Source organism: Syngnathus scovelli, chromosome 10, assembly GCF_024217435.2.
Source record: "Syngnathus scovelli strain Florida chromosome 10, RoL_Ssco_1.2, whole genome shotgun sequence".
Lineage (NCBI taxonomy): Eukaryota > Metazoa > Chordata > Actinopteri > Syngnathiformes > Syngnathidae > Syngnathus > Syngnathus scovelli.
This window is the reverse complement of record NC_090856.1, coordinates 11347726-11361456: the sequence shown is the minus strand read 5'-3', so window position 1 is coordinate 11361456 and position 13731 is coordinate 11347726. Positions and strand designations below refer to the sequence as shown.

The 13731-nt window shown below is 50.8% G+C and overlaps 1 protein-coding gene across 4 annotated transcripts; it reads left to right on the top strand.

The window, feature by feature from the left end:
* The first annotated feature begins 9872 nt into the window (after positions 1–9872).
* On the top strand, positions 9873–13702 carry pycr3 (pyrroline-5-carboxylate reductase 3). Of its 4 annotated transcripts, none has more exons than XM_049732162.2 (8): positions 9873–10236; positions 10669–10755; positions 11969–12065; positions 12144–12208; positions 12365–12544; positions 12620–12832; positions 13014–13106; positions 13284–13702. In XM_049732162.2, exons 3-8 carry the CDS (start codon positions 11987–11989, stop codon positions 13488–13490), a joined length of 837 nt encoding a protein of 278 aa, XP_049588119.1. In that variant the 5' UTR covers positions 9873–10236; positions 10669–10755; positions 11969–11986; the 3' UTR covers positions 13491–13702. The 4 variants fall into 4 exon arrangements, with proteins under 4 accessions (XP_049588119.1, XP_049588118.1, XP_049588117.1 ...); XM_049732161.2 differs by having other exon boundaries at positions 10669–10789; XM_049732160.2 differs by lacking the exon at positions 10669–10755 and having other exon boundaries at positions 9874–10236.
* The last annotated feature ends 29 nt before the right edge of the window (positions 13703–13731 follow it).

Sequence of the window (13731 nt, the reverse complement as noted above, 5' to 3'; positions counted from 1 at the left end):
AACCCTCTGGCATTTGAATAAACAATGCCGGAGGGGATCAAGCGCCATTCTGCTTGGTGTCTATAAATGGACTTTGAGAAAACATGGCCCTCAGTGGCGTCGGGGTTTGCTCGGGCGTGCCACGTCGTTAGCGCTCTCGACAGTGAAGGCATCTTGAACGTCAACTCAAAAGCAAACACGCTGGGTGTTCCTGGTTATCTGGTCTGGCTGTCTTGCGTTTACATTTCCCGCTTTCTTTCTGTCCTTGGTGCTTCATTGCTAATGTTTTTAGCTGTCCTTGCCCAAGTCAAGCCTTTTTGCAACTGTGTCATTGTTCAAGTACCTTGTTTGCCCTCTGTTCTTTGCAAATGAAATTGCATTTTGAAAGCGCACCTTGGTCATCTCCCTGCTTCCTGTATTGTGAGCACGACCGCATTCGACATTCTACTGGAAGCCAGAGTGAATTGCTGTCTTTTTTTGACGCACAAGTGAAGATGCATTACTGATGCCAAACTGAATCGGTCATCGCTCCTCCCTCAGGGTAACGACGTGCAGTCACCCGCCGTGTAAATGTGCTCTGTGGAGGAGAGGCGCTTCGGTGGGATGCTCTCCTCTCACAACCCTCATAACTCAGCAATGAAAGTGATGATGTCATTATTGTGAAGCACCCTTTTTCACTTATTCGTGACAAATGTGAACCAGAGCCGGATTCGAAAACGGGAAGTGAAATCAGATCTTTTGACTTTGGTCAACAAACTGTTGTGGCCTCTGCTGTGTGTGCAAATGTCAGTGAAATCAGATCTTTTGACTTTGGAATGTTAAGAAGAGAAAAGGTGAACAAACTGTTGTGGCCTCTGCTGTGTGTGCAAATGCGACTCTTGGCATCCACAAAGAGTGTCATCCTCAAAACCAGGAGCTTGCTGATGTTGAAATTCCAATCACAGACTTTTTGGCCCGCAGGCCCGCAGGCAAACAATGTCGATACAAGCCATGTGCAATCACTGCATTCTGCACAAAGTTTGATCTCTTTCTATAATTGTTATTGGAAGCGCATTTGGGGAGCCAAAAATGCTGGACTCGGATATACATATCTCCACATCCAGCCTCCAAAGGCCGCATGTTATGGGAAATGCAGTAACAGTTAGCGGCGTTAGCAAATGCTAAGTGAACATTTGCCAGTTTTGCCTGGCTGAACATTTTTGAGGCTGCGTCATAAAACAGCAAGAACAGAAACCATCTAAACAGAACCATATTAAAAAAAAAAAACTGCAAAAGTTATGTGAGCTGACTGGTGGGAACATTTCGGATACATTTGGAGTAACACACACACACGCACGCACACCCACGCACACACACACACACACACACACACACAGAAACACACTCAAGCTCTCCAAATTAACGCACATGTTTGAACATGCTGCCCCCATGCAGCGCTTCCACTTCAATAATCTCTATGGCAACCATCTACGGGAGGGCCACATTTTCTAATTGACGGTAAAATTAAAATGTGGTTTTCCAGGTATTATTATTGGGAGGTACCACGAGGGTTGGTGCTAAGGCCCATTTTATTTTCTATGTAGAGTCAAACCTCGGTTTTCGAACGTCCCGGTTCTCGAACAAATCGGAATTTGAACGAAAAATTCAAGATTTTTTTGCTTCGGTTGTCGAACAACAATTCGGACCGCGCGACCTGGATGCCGACTGATTGTATTTTCGTTACTTTGAGGATTGTATTAACCCCTAATCATGCCTCCAAAGAAAGCAAGTGGGAACAGTAAAGCCATACTAAAACACAAAGACGCTCTTAAAGCAATGCGACAGTGAGCGCCCGGCGCGCTGCAGTTGCGCAATCGGACCAAATGAAGCTCCCTGCGCACTGAGGTCCACTAAAATTTTGGAAAGTACATCAGGACTTTAAAAATATTTTCTAAATTTCAGCGACGGCTCTGTCACAATAATGCGACCTGCGCGGTGCAGTTGCGTGATCGGTGGCGCGCTACGGTCGCGCGTTCGGCCAAAAATGCGCAAATGAAAAAATGCTTAAAAAAGGCGTTTTTTTTTTTTTCCTGGAACGGATTAATTTTTCTTACATTATTTGTAATGGGAAAAATAGATGCGGAATTCGAACAATTCACTTCCCGAACCACCTTCTGGAATGGATTGTGATCGAAAACCGAGGTTTGACTGTATATCGTTTTGCTTTGTCTAATGTGCAAGCTTTCACTCTTTTACATTTGGAATATTATTATTATTGATCAAGGCTTCCATTGACCAAATGTGAATACAAAGTCATATGGAGGACAAGCATAAAAATAAAGTACTGGAGGCCAATTGTGTTTGGCTCTTTTGCACATCGTTAGGAAGATCAGATGTGCTGTGTGTGTGTGTGTGTGTGTGTGTGTGTGTGTGTGTGTGTGTGTGTGTGTGTGTGTGTGTGTGTGTGTGTGTGTGCGTGTGTGTGTGCGTGTGTGCGTGTGTGCGTGCGTGTGTGTGTGTGTGCGTGCGAGTGCGTATGTGTGTGTGTGCGTGTGTGTGTGTGTGTGTGTGTGTGTGTGTGTGTGTGTCCGTCAAATGCGTTGTGGAAATGCAAGCTGGCAGGCAGATGGCCAAACACCGCAGACAATCCGCGTTGGCTATTGGATTAACACGACTATCTAATTGCATTGGAGAAGTCGGTGAAAGCACATCAGGAAAAATGAAAAGCGGCATGACAATGATGGCTCAATAGAGAAACCAGCAGCACCAATAACGGATTTGTCACGCTAAATATAACTTGATAAGATGAGAAAACAAATCTGTAAAACTATACAATTGCTTTAAATTGTGATATCAATCACAATAAATCTTAAATCCAACATGCATTATAAATTGGCACAGTAATACTATATTGTCCGCAGACATCATGTGTTTGTCAGAAAATATCCAGGACTGGTTATCACAAACAATTTTTTATCAAGTTTTAAATTAACAAAGTAGAAACCCTGCCGCAGTTTGTCCATTCTGGGTGAACAGTGTTGTCGAGCCACGGAAGCTCGTTCTGCGTGTGTCAGTTTCCAGAAATCGGGGAAGTCGACGTTAGTTCCGAGGGTTCAAAACTTGGGGTCAAAGGACATCCGCAACAGCAGGGGTGTTGAAGGAATGGGGTCGAAATACAAAAAGTCCTGCCTAGCTACAAAAACAGATATGCTCAAACCTCATTGAATAAAGTACATAAGCAGACTGTAAGGGAACGGACAGTACAGCCAAGTGCGTAGCGACGGACTTTATTGGAGAAGGGGCTGATGGGAACAGCGGGCGCTGGAGCGGCGATCGGGCTGGAGAGGACAAACGATTCTGCGGGGGTTCCAAGTAGTCAAGCGGGTCCGTAGCTTCGGGACTGATGAGCAAGGCAGCATCAAGGGACAGACTGACACTCAGGTCTGCGCTGGCGGCGCTGATATAGTGCTGTCCATGAGCCCGTGGCAGGTGACGGCGATTCCATTGACAGGGGGGCGTGGTCCTGTCGCCGGTGGCACCAGCACGTGACAGAACCCCCCCCACAAGGGACGGCTCCTGACGTCCCCAGGAACCAAAAACAAAACAAAAAAAACAAAAAAGGGAGGCAATTCCCCGGGCGACCAGGTGGGGGGGTCAGCACACCGCCGAAACGTCCGACACCTCGCCAGACGCAGGATCGACGGACGCGGGAGCAGAAGACCCCGGTACCGGCGGGCAAGACCTCCCCTCGTCCCTCCTCGGGCGCCCGCGCCGAGGACCCGGTTGGTCCGGATGGCAGCGATGGAACTCCGTGATGAGCGAACGGTCGAGTATCCAGCGGCTCGGAACCCAGGAGCGGTGCGCGTCGTCATAACCCTCCCAGTCCACGAGGTATTGGAGACCACGACCGCGCCGCCGCGATCGGAGCAGGGAGCGGACAGCGTAAGCCGGGCCCCCCTCAACGAGCTGGGGCGGCGGCGGCGGGACGGGCGCCAACGCGCTCTCATGGATGGGCCGCACACGGGACACGTGGAACGTGGGGTGAACCTTCATGGACTCTGGAAGGAGAAGACGGACTGCGGCCGGGCCAATCACCTTCTGAATAGGGAACGGTCCAACAAAGCGGGGCGCCAGTTTGCGGGATCCTGCTCGCAGCGGCAAATCCCGCGTCGAGAGCCACACACGCTGCCCCACTCTGTACTCCGGAGCCGGTGTCCGGTGCTTGTTCGCCTGGCGGGCGTAGCCTGAAACAGAGCGGAGAAGAGTGACCCGGGCCCTCGCCCAGGCGCGATGACAACGGCGGACACAAGCCTGGGCCGACGGGCACGCCGCACCACGCTCCTGGTGGGCGAACAAGGGTGGCTGGTACCCGAAGACGCAGTGGAAAGGCGAAAGTCCAGTAGCCGAGCTGGGGAGGGAATTGTGAGCGTACTCTACCCAGGGAAGCTGTTGGACCCACCCGCGCTGGTCCCCGGCGGCCATGCATCGGAGAGACCTGCCCAGTTCCTGGTTCAGGCGCTCCGCTTGACCGTTGGACTGAGGGTGAAACCCCGAGGAGAGGCTGGCCGTGGCGCCGAGGAGTCGGCAGAACTCCGTCCAGAAGGTGGAAGCGAATTGAGGTCCTCGGTCTGACACGTCCTGTGGGAGACCGTGGTGGCGAAACACCTCCCGCACCATGATGGACGCCGTCTGCTTCGCAGATGGGAGCTTAGGCAGAGGGATGAAATGCGTCATTTTGCTAAAACGGTCCACCACCTTGAGGACCACCGTGTTTCCCTCAGAGGGGGGGAGGCCCGTGACAAAGTCGATCGACAGGTGAGACCAGGGACGCTGGGGGACCGGCAAGGGTTGAAGCAGCCCGGCCGGAGGGCGAGTAGACGTCTTGTAGCGGTTACAAATTGAGCAGGCTCTGACGTAATCGCTGGTGTCCACTTCCCAGGTGGGCCACCAGAAACGCTGTGCCACCACGTACCTCGTGCGTGCCGCGCCGGGATGACAGGCCAGGCGTGAGTCGTGCGCCCATTGCAGCACGGACGACCGCAGACCTTCAGGGACGAACAGGCGACCCTCCGGGCAGTTGCTGGCGCCGGGTTGATCGGGTGATGCGGCTTCCACGTGGCGTTCGATCTCCCATGTAAGAGCCGCCACCCGAACTGAGCTCGGGAGGATAGTGGGAGGCGGACCCTGTCCCTCCTCCCCCCCAGGAAACAAACGCGACAGGGCGTCCGCCTTCGCGTTACGGGAACCCGGTCTATAGGAAAGAGAGAACTCAAACCGGTCAAAGAACAGAGCCCACCGTGCTTGTCTTGCGTTCAGCCTCTTGGCCGATCGCAGATACTCCAAGTTGCGGTGGCGCCCTCCAGCCAATGCCGCCACTCCTCCAAGGCCAACTTGACGGCGAGGAGCTCCCGATTCCCGATGTCATAGTTTCGTTCCGAGGCCGACAGACGGCGAGAAAAGAAGGCGCACGGGTGGAGGCGATCGTCTTGGTGGCTACGTTGAGACAGCACCGCCCCGACACCCACGTTCGAGGCGTCCACCTCTACCACGAACTGTCTGTCGGGATCGGGAACCCTGAGGATGGGAGCGGATGTGAACCTCCTCTTAAGCTCCTGAAATGCCCGTTCTGCCCGTTCCGTCCATTTGTACGGGGAGGCGGGGCTGGTAAGGGAGGTGAGGGGCGCGGCCACTGTGCTGTATCCACGGATAAAACGGCGATAAAAGTTCGCGAACCCTAAGAACTGTTGCAGTCGCTTGCGTGTTTCGGGAACAGGCCATGACGTGACCGCTTGCACCTTCCCAGGGTCCATCTCGATGGATCCCTCACGCACCACATAGCCGAGGAATTTGACAGAGGAGGCGTGGAACTCGCACTTCTCCGCCTTCACGTAGAGCGAATTCTCAAGGAGACGGCGCAGCACCGCCCGTACATGCTTGATGTGCTCAGGGAGCGAGCGTGAGAAAATGAGGATGTCGTCTAAATAAACGAACACAAATTTGTCCAGCATGTCTCGTAGCACGTCATTAATCAGTGACTGGAAAACCGCTGGGGCGTTGGTGAGCCCAAACGGAACCACCAAGTACTCGTAGTGTCCGCTCGGGGTGTTGAAAGCCGTCTTCCACTCGTCTCCCTCCCGGATGCGGATTAGGTGGTAGGCGTTGCGAAGATCCAGCTTGGTGAAAATGGTGGCTCCCTGAAGGCTCTCGAAGGCGGAAGACAGCAGAGGCAGAGGGTATCGGTTCTTCACAGTGATCTCGTTTAGTCCCCGGTAGTCGATACACGGGCGTAGCGTGCCCTCCTTCTTCTTCACGAAGAAGAACCCCGCTCCCGCAGGTGAAGAGGACGGTCGTATGATACCGGCTGCCAGGGACTCCCGGATGTATTCCTCCATAGCCCGGCGCTCAGGAGCGGACAGGGAGTAGACGCGTCCTTTGGGAGGGAAGGTGCCGGGTAACAGCTCGATAGCGCAGTCGTAGGACCGGTGTGGAGGAAGAGAAGTGGCCCTGGCTTTACTAAAAACCTCCTTGAGCTCGTGATAAAACGCTGGGACATTGGGGATGTCGGGACTGTACCTCGGCGGGGCTCTGCTGAGTGGGCTGGTGGCCGCCTTCAGGCACGCCTGATGGCAGCGTTCGCTCCACTGCCGAACAACCCCCACCTCCCAGTCCAGCACCGGGTTGTGCTGCCGCAACCAAGGGTGCCCCAGTATGAGCTGCTGTCCTGGGAGGGAGAGAAGAAAAAACTGGATGGTCTCGTGGTGATTGCCCGAGAGCAGTAACTTAATTGGTTCCGTCACGAAAGCCACCTCGCCGATCAGACGGCCATCAATGGCACGTGCGGGAATAGACGGGCTCAGAGGGAGGAAGCCGACACCCCACTTGCGTGCCAGGCTAATGTCCATGATGTTCCCCTCCGCGCCGGAATCCACCAAGGCCGCCACGTTCTGGTCGCCCGCCGCGAGCTGGACGCGTGCCTGTAGCGTGAGCGTGCTGGGGCTGGGAGAGCCGGTGCTGGTCGAGCTCACGCGGATCCCCCGACGCCGCGTGAGCTCCGGCCTCTTTAACGGGCACCCCGCTACCCGATGGCCCCCCTCCCCACAGTAAAAACACAAGCCCAGTGAGGGGCGTCGACGGTGCTCCTCCGAGGGAACCCGAGCCCCTCCCAGATCCATGGGCTCGGCGGGTGGTGTGGTTGGCGGGTCCCCAGCAGACGGAGGAATGTGACCACACGGGTTTCGCGGGGACCTCCTCTCCCGATCGTGCCGCCGCGTCTGGATCCGCCGGTCTACTCGGGCCGCCAAGTCCATCGCGCCCCTCAGGGTTCGCGGGCGATCGTACGCAACCAGTCCATCTTTCATGTACTCAGCGAGTCCGTTTAGGAAGGTGCTAACGAGCGCCGGCGTATTCCATCCGCTGCTGCCGGCCAACGTCTGGAACTTAAGGGCGTACCCTGCGACCGATCGGCTACCTTGACGCAGCGTCGCCAGTTCCTCGGCGGCGTCCTCGGCGGCGGATCCCAGGTCGAACAGGCGGAGCAATTCCTCCGCGAAGGCGTCGAAGGAATCGCAAGCCGGGGCCATCCTTTCATATTCGGCCAGGCCCCACAGCCGCGCCTCGCCCGTGAGGTGGGTTAGGACGAACCCGACCTTGGCTGATTCCGACGAAAACGTGATTGGCTGGAGGCTGAACATTATGCGGCAGTTCGTCACGAATGCCCTCACGTGCTTGGGATCGCCGTTAAACTTCTCGATGTTGCCAAGGCGGGGCTCCGGGACGTCCACGAGCGTCCTGGCCTCGGCAGACGAGCGGTGCGGGGGTACCGTGACAGCCGGGGACGCAGCCACCGACAGTCTCTGGAGGGCTTGGGCCATCTCCTGCTGCTGTAGCTGTTGCTGCTGACCAACCTTGATCAGGTGCCGGATGTCGGCAGACAGGCTGCTGACGGCGGTCTCGGCTCGCTCCAGTCGACTCAATGCCGTCTCGTCGTTCGCTGGCTCCATAGCGTTGGTCAGTCTGTACTGTAAGGGAACGGACAGTACAGCCAAGTGCGTAGCGACGGACTTTATTGGAGAAGGGGATGATGGGAACAGCGGGCGCTGGAGCGGCGATCGGGCTGGAGAGGACAAACGATTCTGAGGGGGTTCCAAGTAGTCAAGCGGGTCCGTAGCTTCGGGACTGATGAGCAAGGCAGCATCAAGGGACAGACTGACACTCAGGTCTGCGCTGGCGGCGCTGATATAGTGCTGTCCATGAGCCCGTGGCAGGTGACGGCGATTCCATTGACAGGGGGGCGTGGTCCTGTCGCCGGTGGCACCAGCACGTGACACAGACAAGCATATTCACATATTAAATAAATAAAAGAAACATTTTAAGCATATAATTATACCTACACACCAAATCAATAAAGGAGACATAACTAGACATTGGAGATGAGAAAGGTTTTTATAACTTTATGATCTGATATATATTTCTGAGCACTTTGAAATAACAAATGTTTTTTGATATATTGCCTGAATAGCTTAATGACCCTTAAGGAACTGTTCAATGCATGCCTGATGATTTTCTAAATCATGGACACTGCCAAAGTCGTCTAAAAATGTTCAATACTTGATTGTATCTTATGTTTTGACTAATGCTAGACGCCAGTTTTCGATTACTACTGAACGTTCTGGACAGAGGGAAATATTTTGCCTAACAAAGAAAAGATATGGTTGAAAGCATGATTAAACTAAGAATATGATGATGTAAGCAAGTACATGGAGATCAAAAGAACAAACTTTGCATAGTCAGGGAACAGTAATAGATTAATGATGTCACAGCCAAAAGCTCACATAATTTCGTACAAAATGACAAAATTGAAAGAATGATGAAAGAATTAGGTGAGACAGTATATGTGCAAGAATGGAGGAGAATGTTTACAGGAAGGTCACTTGGAGATAAAACCAGCAGGTGCCAGAGGGAGACAGCCCAGCCAAAGATGATCGTCAGGGCTGAAAGACGGAAAGGAAACAACAGCCCCCACACATCGAATCGCCCATAATTAGCACCCAACCCCACGGAACCAGCTCTCACGAAACCAGCACCCACTCCCATGGAATCAGACTCTCCTGCGAACTTGCCCCGCCCCAAAGACTCATCACCCATCAAACTCGGCCCACACTGGCATGTGCAACTGAATATAAGCTGACCAAAAAACGTTGAATGTTGCCTTTTCTGAATGGAGACTTTCCGCTCTTGAAAGGCCCAGCGCTGTATTGTACTTTCCTGAAGACAGAGCTTTCTGAACAAGAATTGTGATTGAACTCAACCAACCTGTGTAAGTCTAATTTCTGCTTCAGTGTCTTAGCATTTTCCTAGATCTGAAGAAATCAAACGAGCACGCAGTGACTAAATTGGATAAGAGGTGATTGGCAATGGCGCAGACAGCGTGCTCCCTAAATTGTGGACAAAATCCAACAGTGTCAAACTCATTTCTTTCGCGGGCCGCATTGTAGTCATAGCTTCTTTCGGAGGGCCATTATGACTGTCAACCCAAATAAATGTATGAGCACCTCATATTATATACAGTAAAAGCTACAAAACAAACTGACAAATAACTCGTTTTCAAATCAGACGAGTATAAACTGGTCAAATATTTTTTAAAAAAGATATTATTAAAAGTGAAGGCAATTTGTAATTCTAGTAATGACACACGAATTTGATGCACAATTTGTCTTCGCGGGCCACATAGAATGATGTGGCGGGCCGTATCTGGCCCCCCGGCCTTGAGTTTGACACTTGTGCAGTAGAGTAAGATAGGCGCAATATCACAAGTCCCCAGCAGAGGACACACTTCCCTTGCCTATGGCTGTTTGTATCTCCATAATTCGAACAGCACAATCAAATGGGCGGTTTTAGTGTTAGCAGGTCGGCTTTCTACGTCACTAACCCCGCCTCACAATTTTGAATGTACCCCCTCGGAATTTTCAGCACAAACAACTTCGCAGGTAAAGCAGGATAAAACCCACAGAAAAATGCTCTCTACCACAGTGTAGCAAGGACAGCAAAAACCTCTTTCTTCTTCCAATATCCGAGCCACAGAAAGGCTTGTGGTTGGAGTTTATTTATGCATCGAATATGCCCAAACAACTCCCATAACGTGTGGTAGTTTGTGGCAAACATTTTACAGACGATTGTTTCAACAATTTGGGACAATGTAAATGTGGATTAGCAGGACATCTTTCACTTATCCCGGGATCGATACCAACTCTCAATGGAACACCAAGTAACCACGTAAAAGTAAGTATATTTCTGGAGTAATTTTATTCAATATGTGACATATTGGCCATCAAACGTGCACGGGCCCGGGGCACAGTAGACAATAATACACCAATATTACCACGGCGCATGCCCTTCATACACCAAATATGGCGGTGCCCCGACAGTACATTTCCGAGCCTTTCCTCGGGGATAAAATAATTTATCTTAACTATCTCATGTCTCCAGCTTAAAAGGACAAGCAGAAACAAACAACGCGATGGTCGCCATCTTGAATGTTCACGTGATCTTAAACATGTGATCAACGCAACTTTAAGCAGCCAACGGCGCCAACGATTCTCTAGATCCATGGCGCCGTAATGTCATTATGACATTTTGTACATAAACGTGGCATTTGGTGACTGAAACTGAAGCGCCCAGTAGCATACCCATGTGTCAATATTTCCTTAAAAGAAGACGCTTAAAGGACGAGAATCCGCGTGGGCAGAGTCCACCGCTGAGGTCCAACCCAAGGTGATCACAAGTCAGACCCCTCTTACGGTGAGCCACGCCTCCAAGTGCGCTCTGCAGCCAGGCAAGTAGTTCCTCTCGCACCAAGTCAGACTCCTGACAACTATACGTTTTGGAGTTGCGACGTTTTAGTTTTAAAAATGTGCAAATGGCGAAAATGCGTGTTTGGCTGCGAAAGGTTTATGAGTTTGTTCAGTCTTCCTAAAGATAAAAATGTACGCCAGAAATGGTTGGAATTTATTTTTGGGAGCACGCGAGCAGGCGACCAACAGCTGTACGTCTGTGATGGCCATTTCTCTGAGGACTGCCTGGCGAACCTTGGCCAGTACCAAAGTGGACTGGCCGTGAGATTGAATCTTAAAACGGGCGCGATTCCTTCCATCAAAGCTGAAGGAGAGATTAGAATTGTAAGCAAATCAAACCGCTCGCTTCATTATGACATAATATTAGCACGAATCCGCTAACGTTAGCTTCGTTGTCAAGCCGCGCTAGTTTCGCACGAGAGCGTCGACAAGTCCGTGTATACCCGAAAGAGAATTCGAGAATGCATTTTAATCTTGAATATTTTCTATGAAAAAAAAACCCCAAATGCTGAATTCTGAATTTCCTGACAGTAAATGTTCCATTCTTTCGTGGGCATTGTTTGGACAAGTTCCACACGTGCACCCAGCAGCAACATGACAACCAAGTTTGAATGAAAGCGGGGCACCCAAAGACTTACATTGAAACAATTTATTTACCGATCAGAAACCTCCTGCAAAAGTCTTCAGGGTGTCTGGTGCTTTGTGCACTTCCAAGTCGTGAAAGGACTCTGGATCGAAAACGTCGGGCTCTACGTTATGTTCTCCCATCTTTACTATTCATTGTTTGGCAGCCAGCTTCAGGGCGACGTCACGAAAGCGGCACGCCAACCACTAGGGCAGAGTCAACCGGGCCTTTCACTTCCGGGTTAGAAAACTAGCCACAAAAACAAATCCGATTTCGTTGTTATTTTAATATTGCTGCATGTCCTACAGAGATCATTTACAAATTGACATAACTTAAACGCACTTTGTTTGTGTGGTGTTAAGTTGATTTTTTTTTTTTCCATTTTATTTTGTTGTGCATTGTTCAGTGAGGAATAATTATTTTTGAATCATTCTTGGACTCTTGAATCCAAGTGCAACACCTTGTCTTGCGGCCAAAATAAGCTGCTTGGCCCTGCGAGTTGACCCATTCTTTTTGTCTAACCTGATCATTGCAGATTAAAATTGAATCCGTGATGGACTCCGAGTTACAAATCGGCTTCATCGGCGCAGGGAACATGGCTTACGGCATCGCCAAGGGCATCTTGTCTGGTGGTCAGTATTTGAGACGTAACACAATCGGGCTGGCGCGTTGAAACAAAAACGTTGATGTTTTTGATGGTGTCTTTGAAGGGAATGTTCTTCCTACAAATGTCAAAGTGAGCGCCCCATCTTTCAGGAACCTTGGACGCTTTCAGGTAACACTTTTGTAGCATCAAATACCTTGTTTTATTTCACAACAGTTTGGAGAATACGTCAAAAAATCCACTGATATCACATTTTGAGTTAGGTTGCACAGTTTTTATGAAACGGCACCGCACCAAGTGGCAACTCGCTTTTTTCTTTGGTTTCAGGAGCTGAGCATCTCCACGACTCACTCCAATGCGGAGGTTGTCTGCAGTTCCAATATTATCTTTGTGGCAGTAAAACCTCATTTAGTGCCGATTGTTCTCAGGGAGATCTCACTCCACATAACTGACAGGCACACGATTGTGTCCGTGGCGGCGGGGGTCACCCTGGCAACCTTGGAGGAGGTGAGCATCCCAAAGAGTGAGCCTCGTGTCTTCTTTCTGTCATGTCACTGCCTTTTGTTTGTTTTTTCCTCGTAGCTCCTGCCACCGGGTTCGTGTGTCATCAGGCTGATGCCAAACCTTCCTTGTGTGGTTCTGCAAGGTGCCTTCTTGTTCACACGAGGAACTCACGCCAAAGACGAGCATGGCGCCCTGTTGTGCTCCTTGTTGCAGCCCTGCGGTTTGGTAGAAGAGGGACCCGAGGCCTGGATTGATATCCACACCGGACTCAGTGGGAGTGGGGTTGCCTTTGTGAGTATGCTGGCTTGAATAATCCAGACGACTGAAATGCTACCTAGCGTATGTGTGGCCACGGCATATAAATGATATTCTGTATTTCCTTTATGACTGATCATTTTCACATATTGCAATTGTTCAACCTATTCAGAGAATTTTGCGGACGGTTTCTGAGTGGGCTATTTTTCCTCTGCAGGTCTACATGTTTGCGGAGGCCTTGGCGGAAGGAGCGGTTAAAATGGGAATGCCCGGCGCTCTAGCCCAAAGAATCGCAGCTCAGACTGTTCTGGTCAGTTTCCTTGACGAACTAGAAATTAGGGCTGTCTCCAATCTGTGCCAATCGGGGTCGGCGTGAGCGAGCAATACCATTCGCTCTTTTTGACTTTAAGTTGAAGTCTTGACAACTTCTGCAAGTACGACTCTTATTTTCTGGTGGCAGTGACTGTGTCGCGGCTTTCTGTCGCAGGGTGCCGGCCAATTGTTACTCGAGTCCAAGAAGCATCCGGCGCAGCTCCGCTCGGAGGTCTGCACCCCGGGTGGGACGACCATCTACGGGCTTCACGCTCTGGAACAAGGAGGGGTGAGGGCGGCAGCCATGACCGCGGTGGAGTCTGCGACCGAGAGAGCAAGGGAGCTCGGTCGTAAGTCTGCCGATCAAAGGAGCAATATATAATATGGCCTCTTGAAACTCTGTGAAGTCTTAACGACAAAATAGCTTTCCTTCTTTGTTAAAAGGTTTAAAAATGAAATATTTCTTTTGACCCCTTTTGTACCATCTATCATTCAAATATTGTTTGTCTGCTAAGTATTTTGATATTTAAACAGAAAAAAAACTAATAGAACAAAAATTGAACTCTACAAATAAAAAGGTTACCACTCTGTTGATTCAGCGCAATTTTCTTTATTACTGGTGT

What these genes read in the sequence shown, in the direction of transcription:
- pycr3 (XM_049732159.1), top strand. Translation starts at nt 10,866, where the DNA reads ATGTGCAAATGGCGAAAATGCGTGTTTGGCTGCGAAAGGTTTATGAGT. An exon ending in CCCTGGCAACCTTGGAGGAG is followed by an intron (nt 12,545 to 12,619) that starts GTGAGCATCCCA and finishes TTTTCCTCGTAG; the next exon opens with CTCCTGCCACCGGGTTCGTG. An exon ending in TCGCAGCTCAGACTGTTCTG is followed by an intron (nt 13,107 to 13,283) that starts GTCAGTTTCCTT and finishes TTTCTGTCGCAG; the next exon opens with GGTGCCGGCCAATTGTTACT.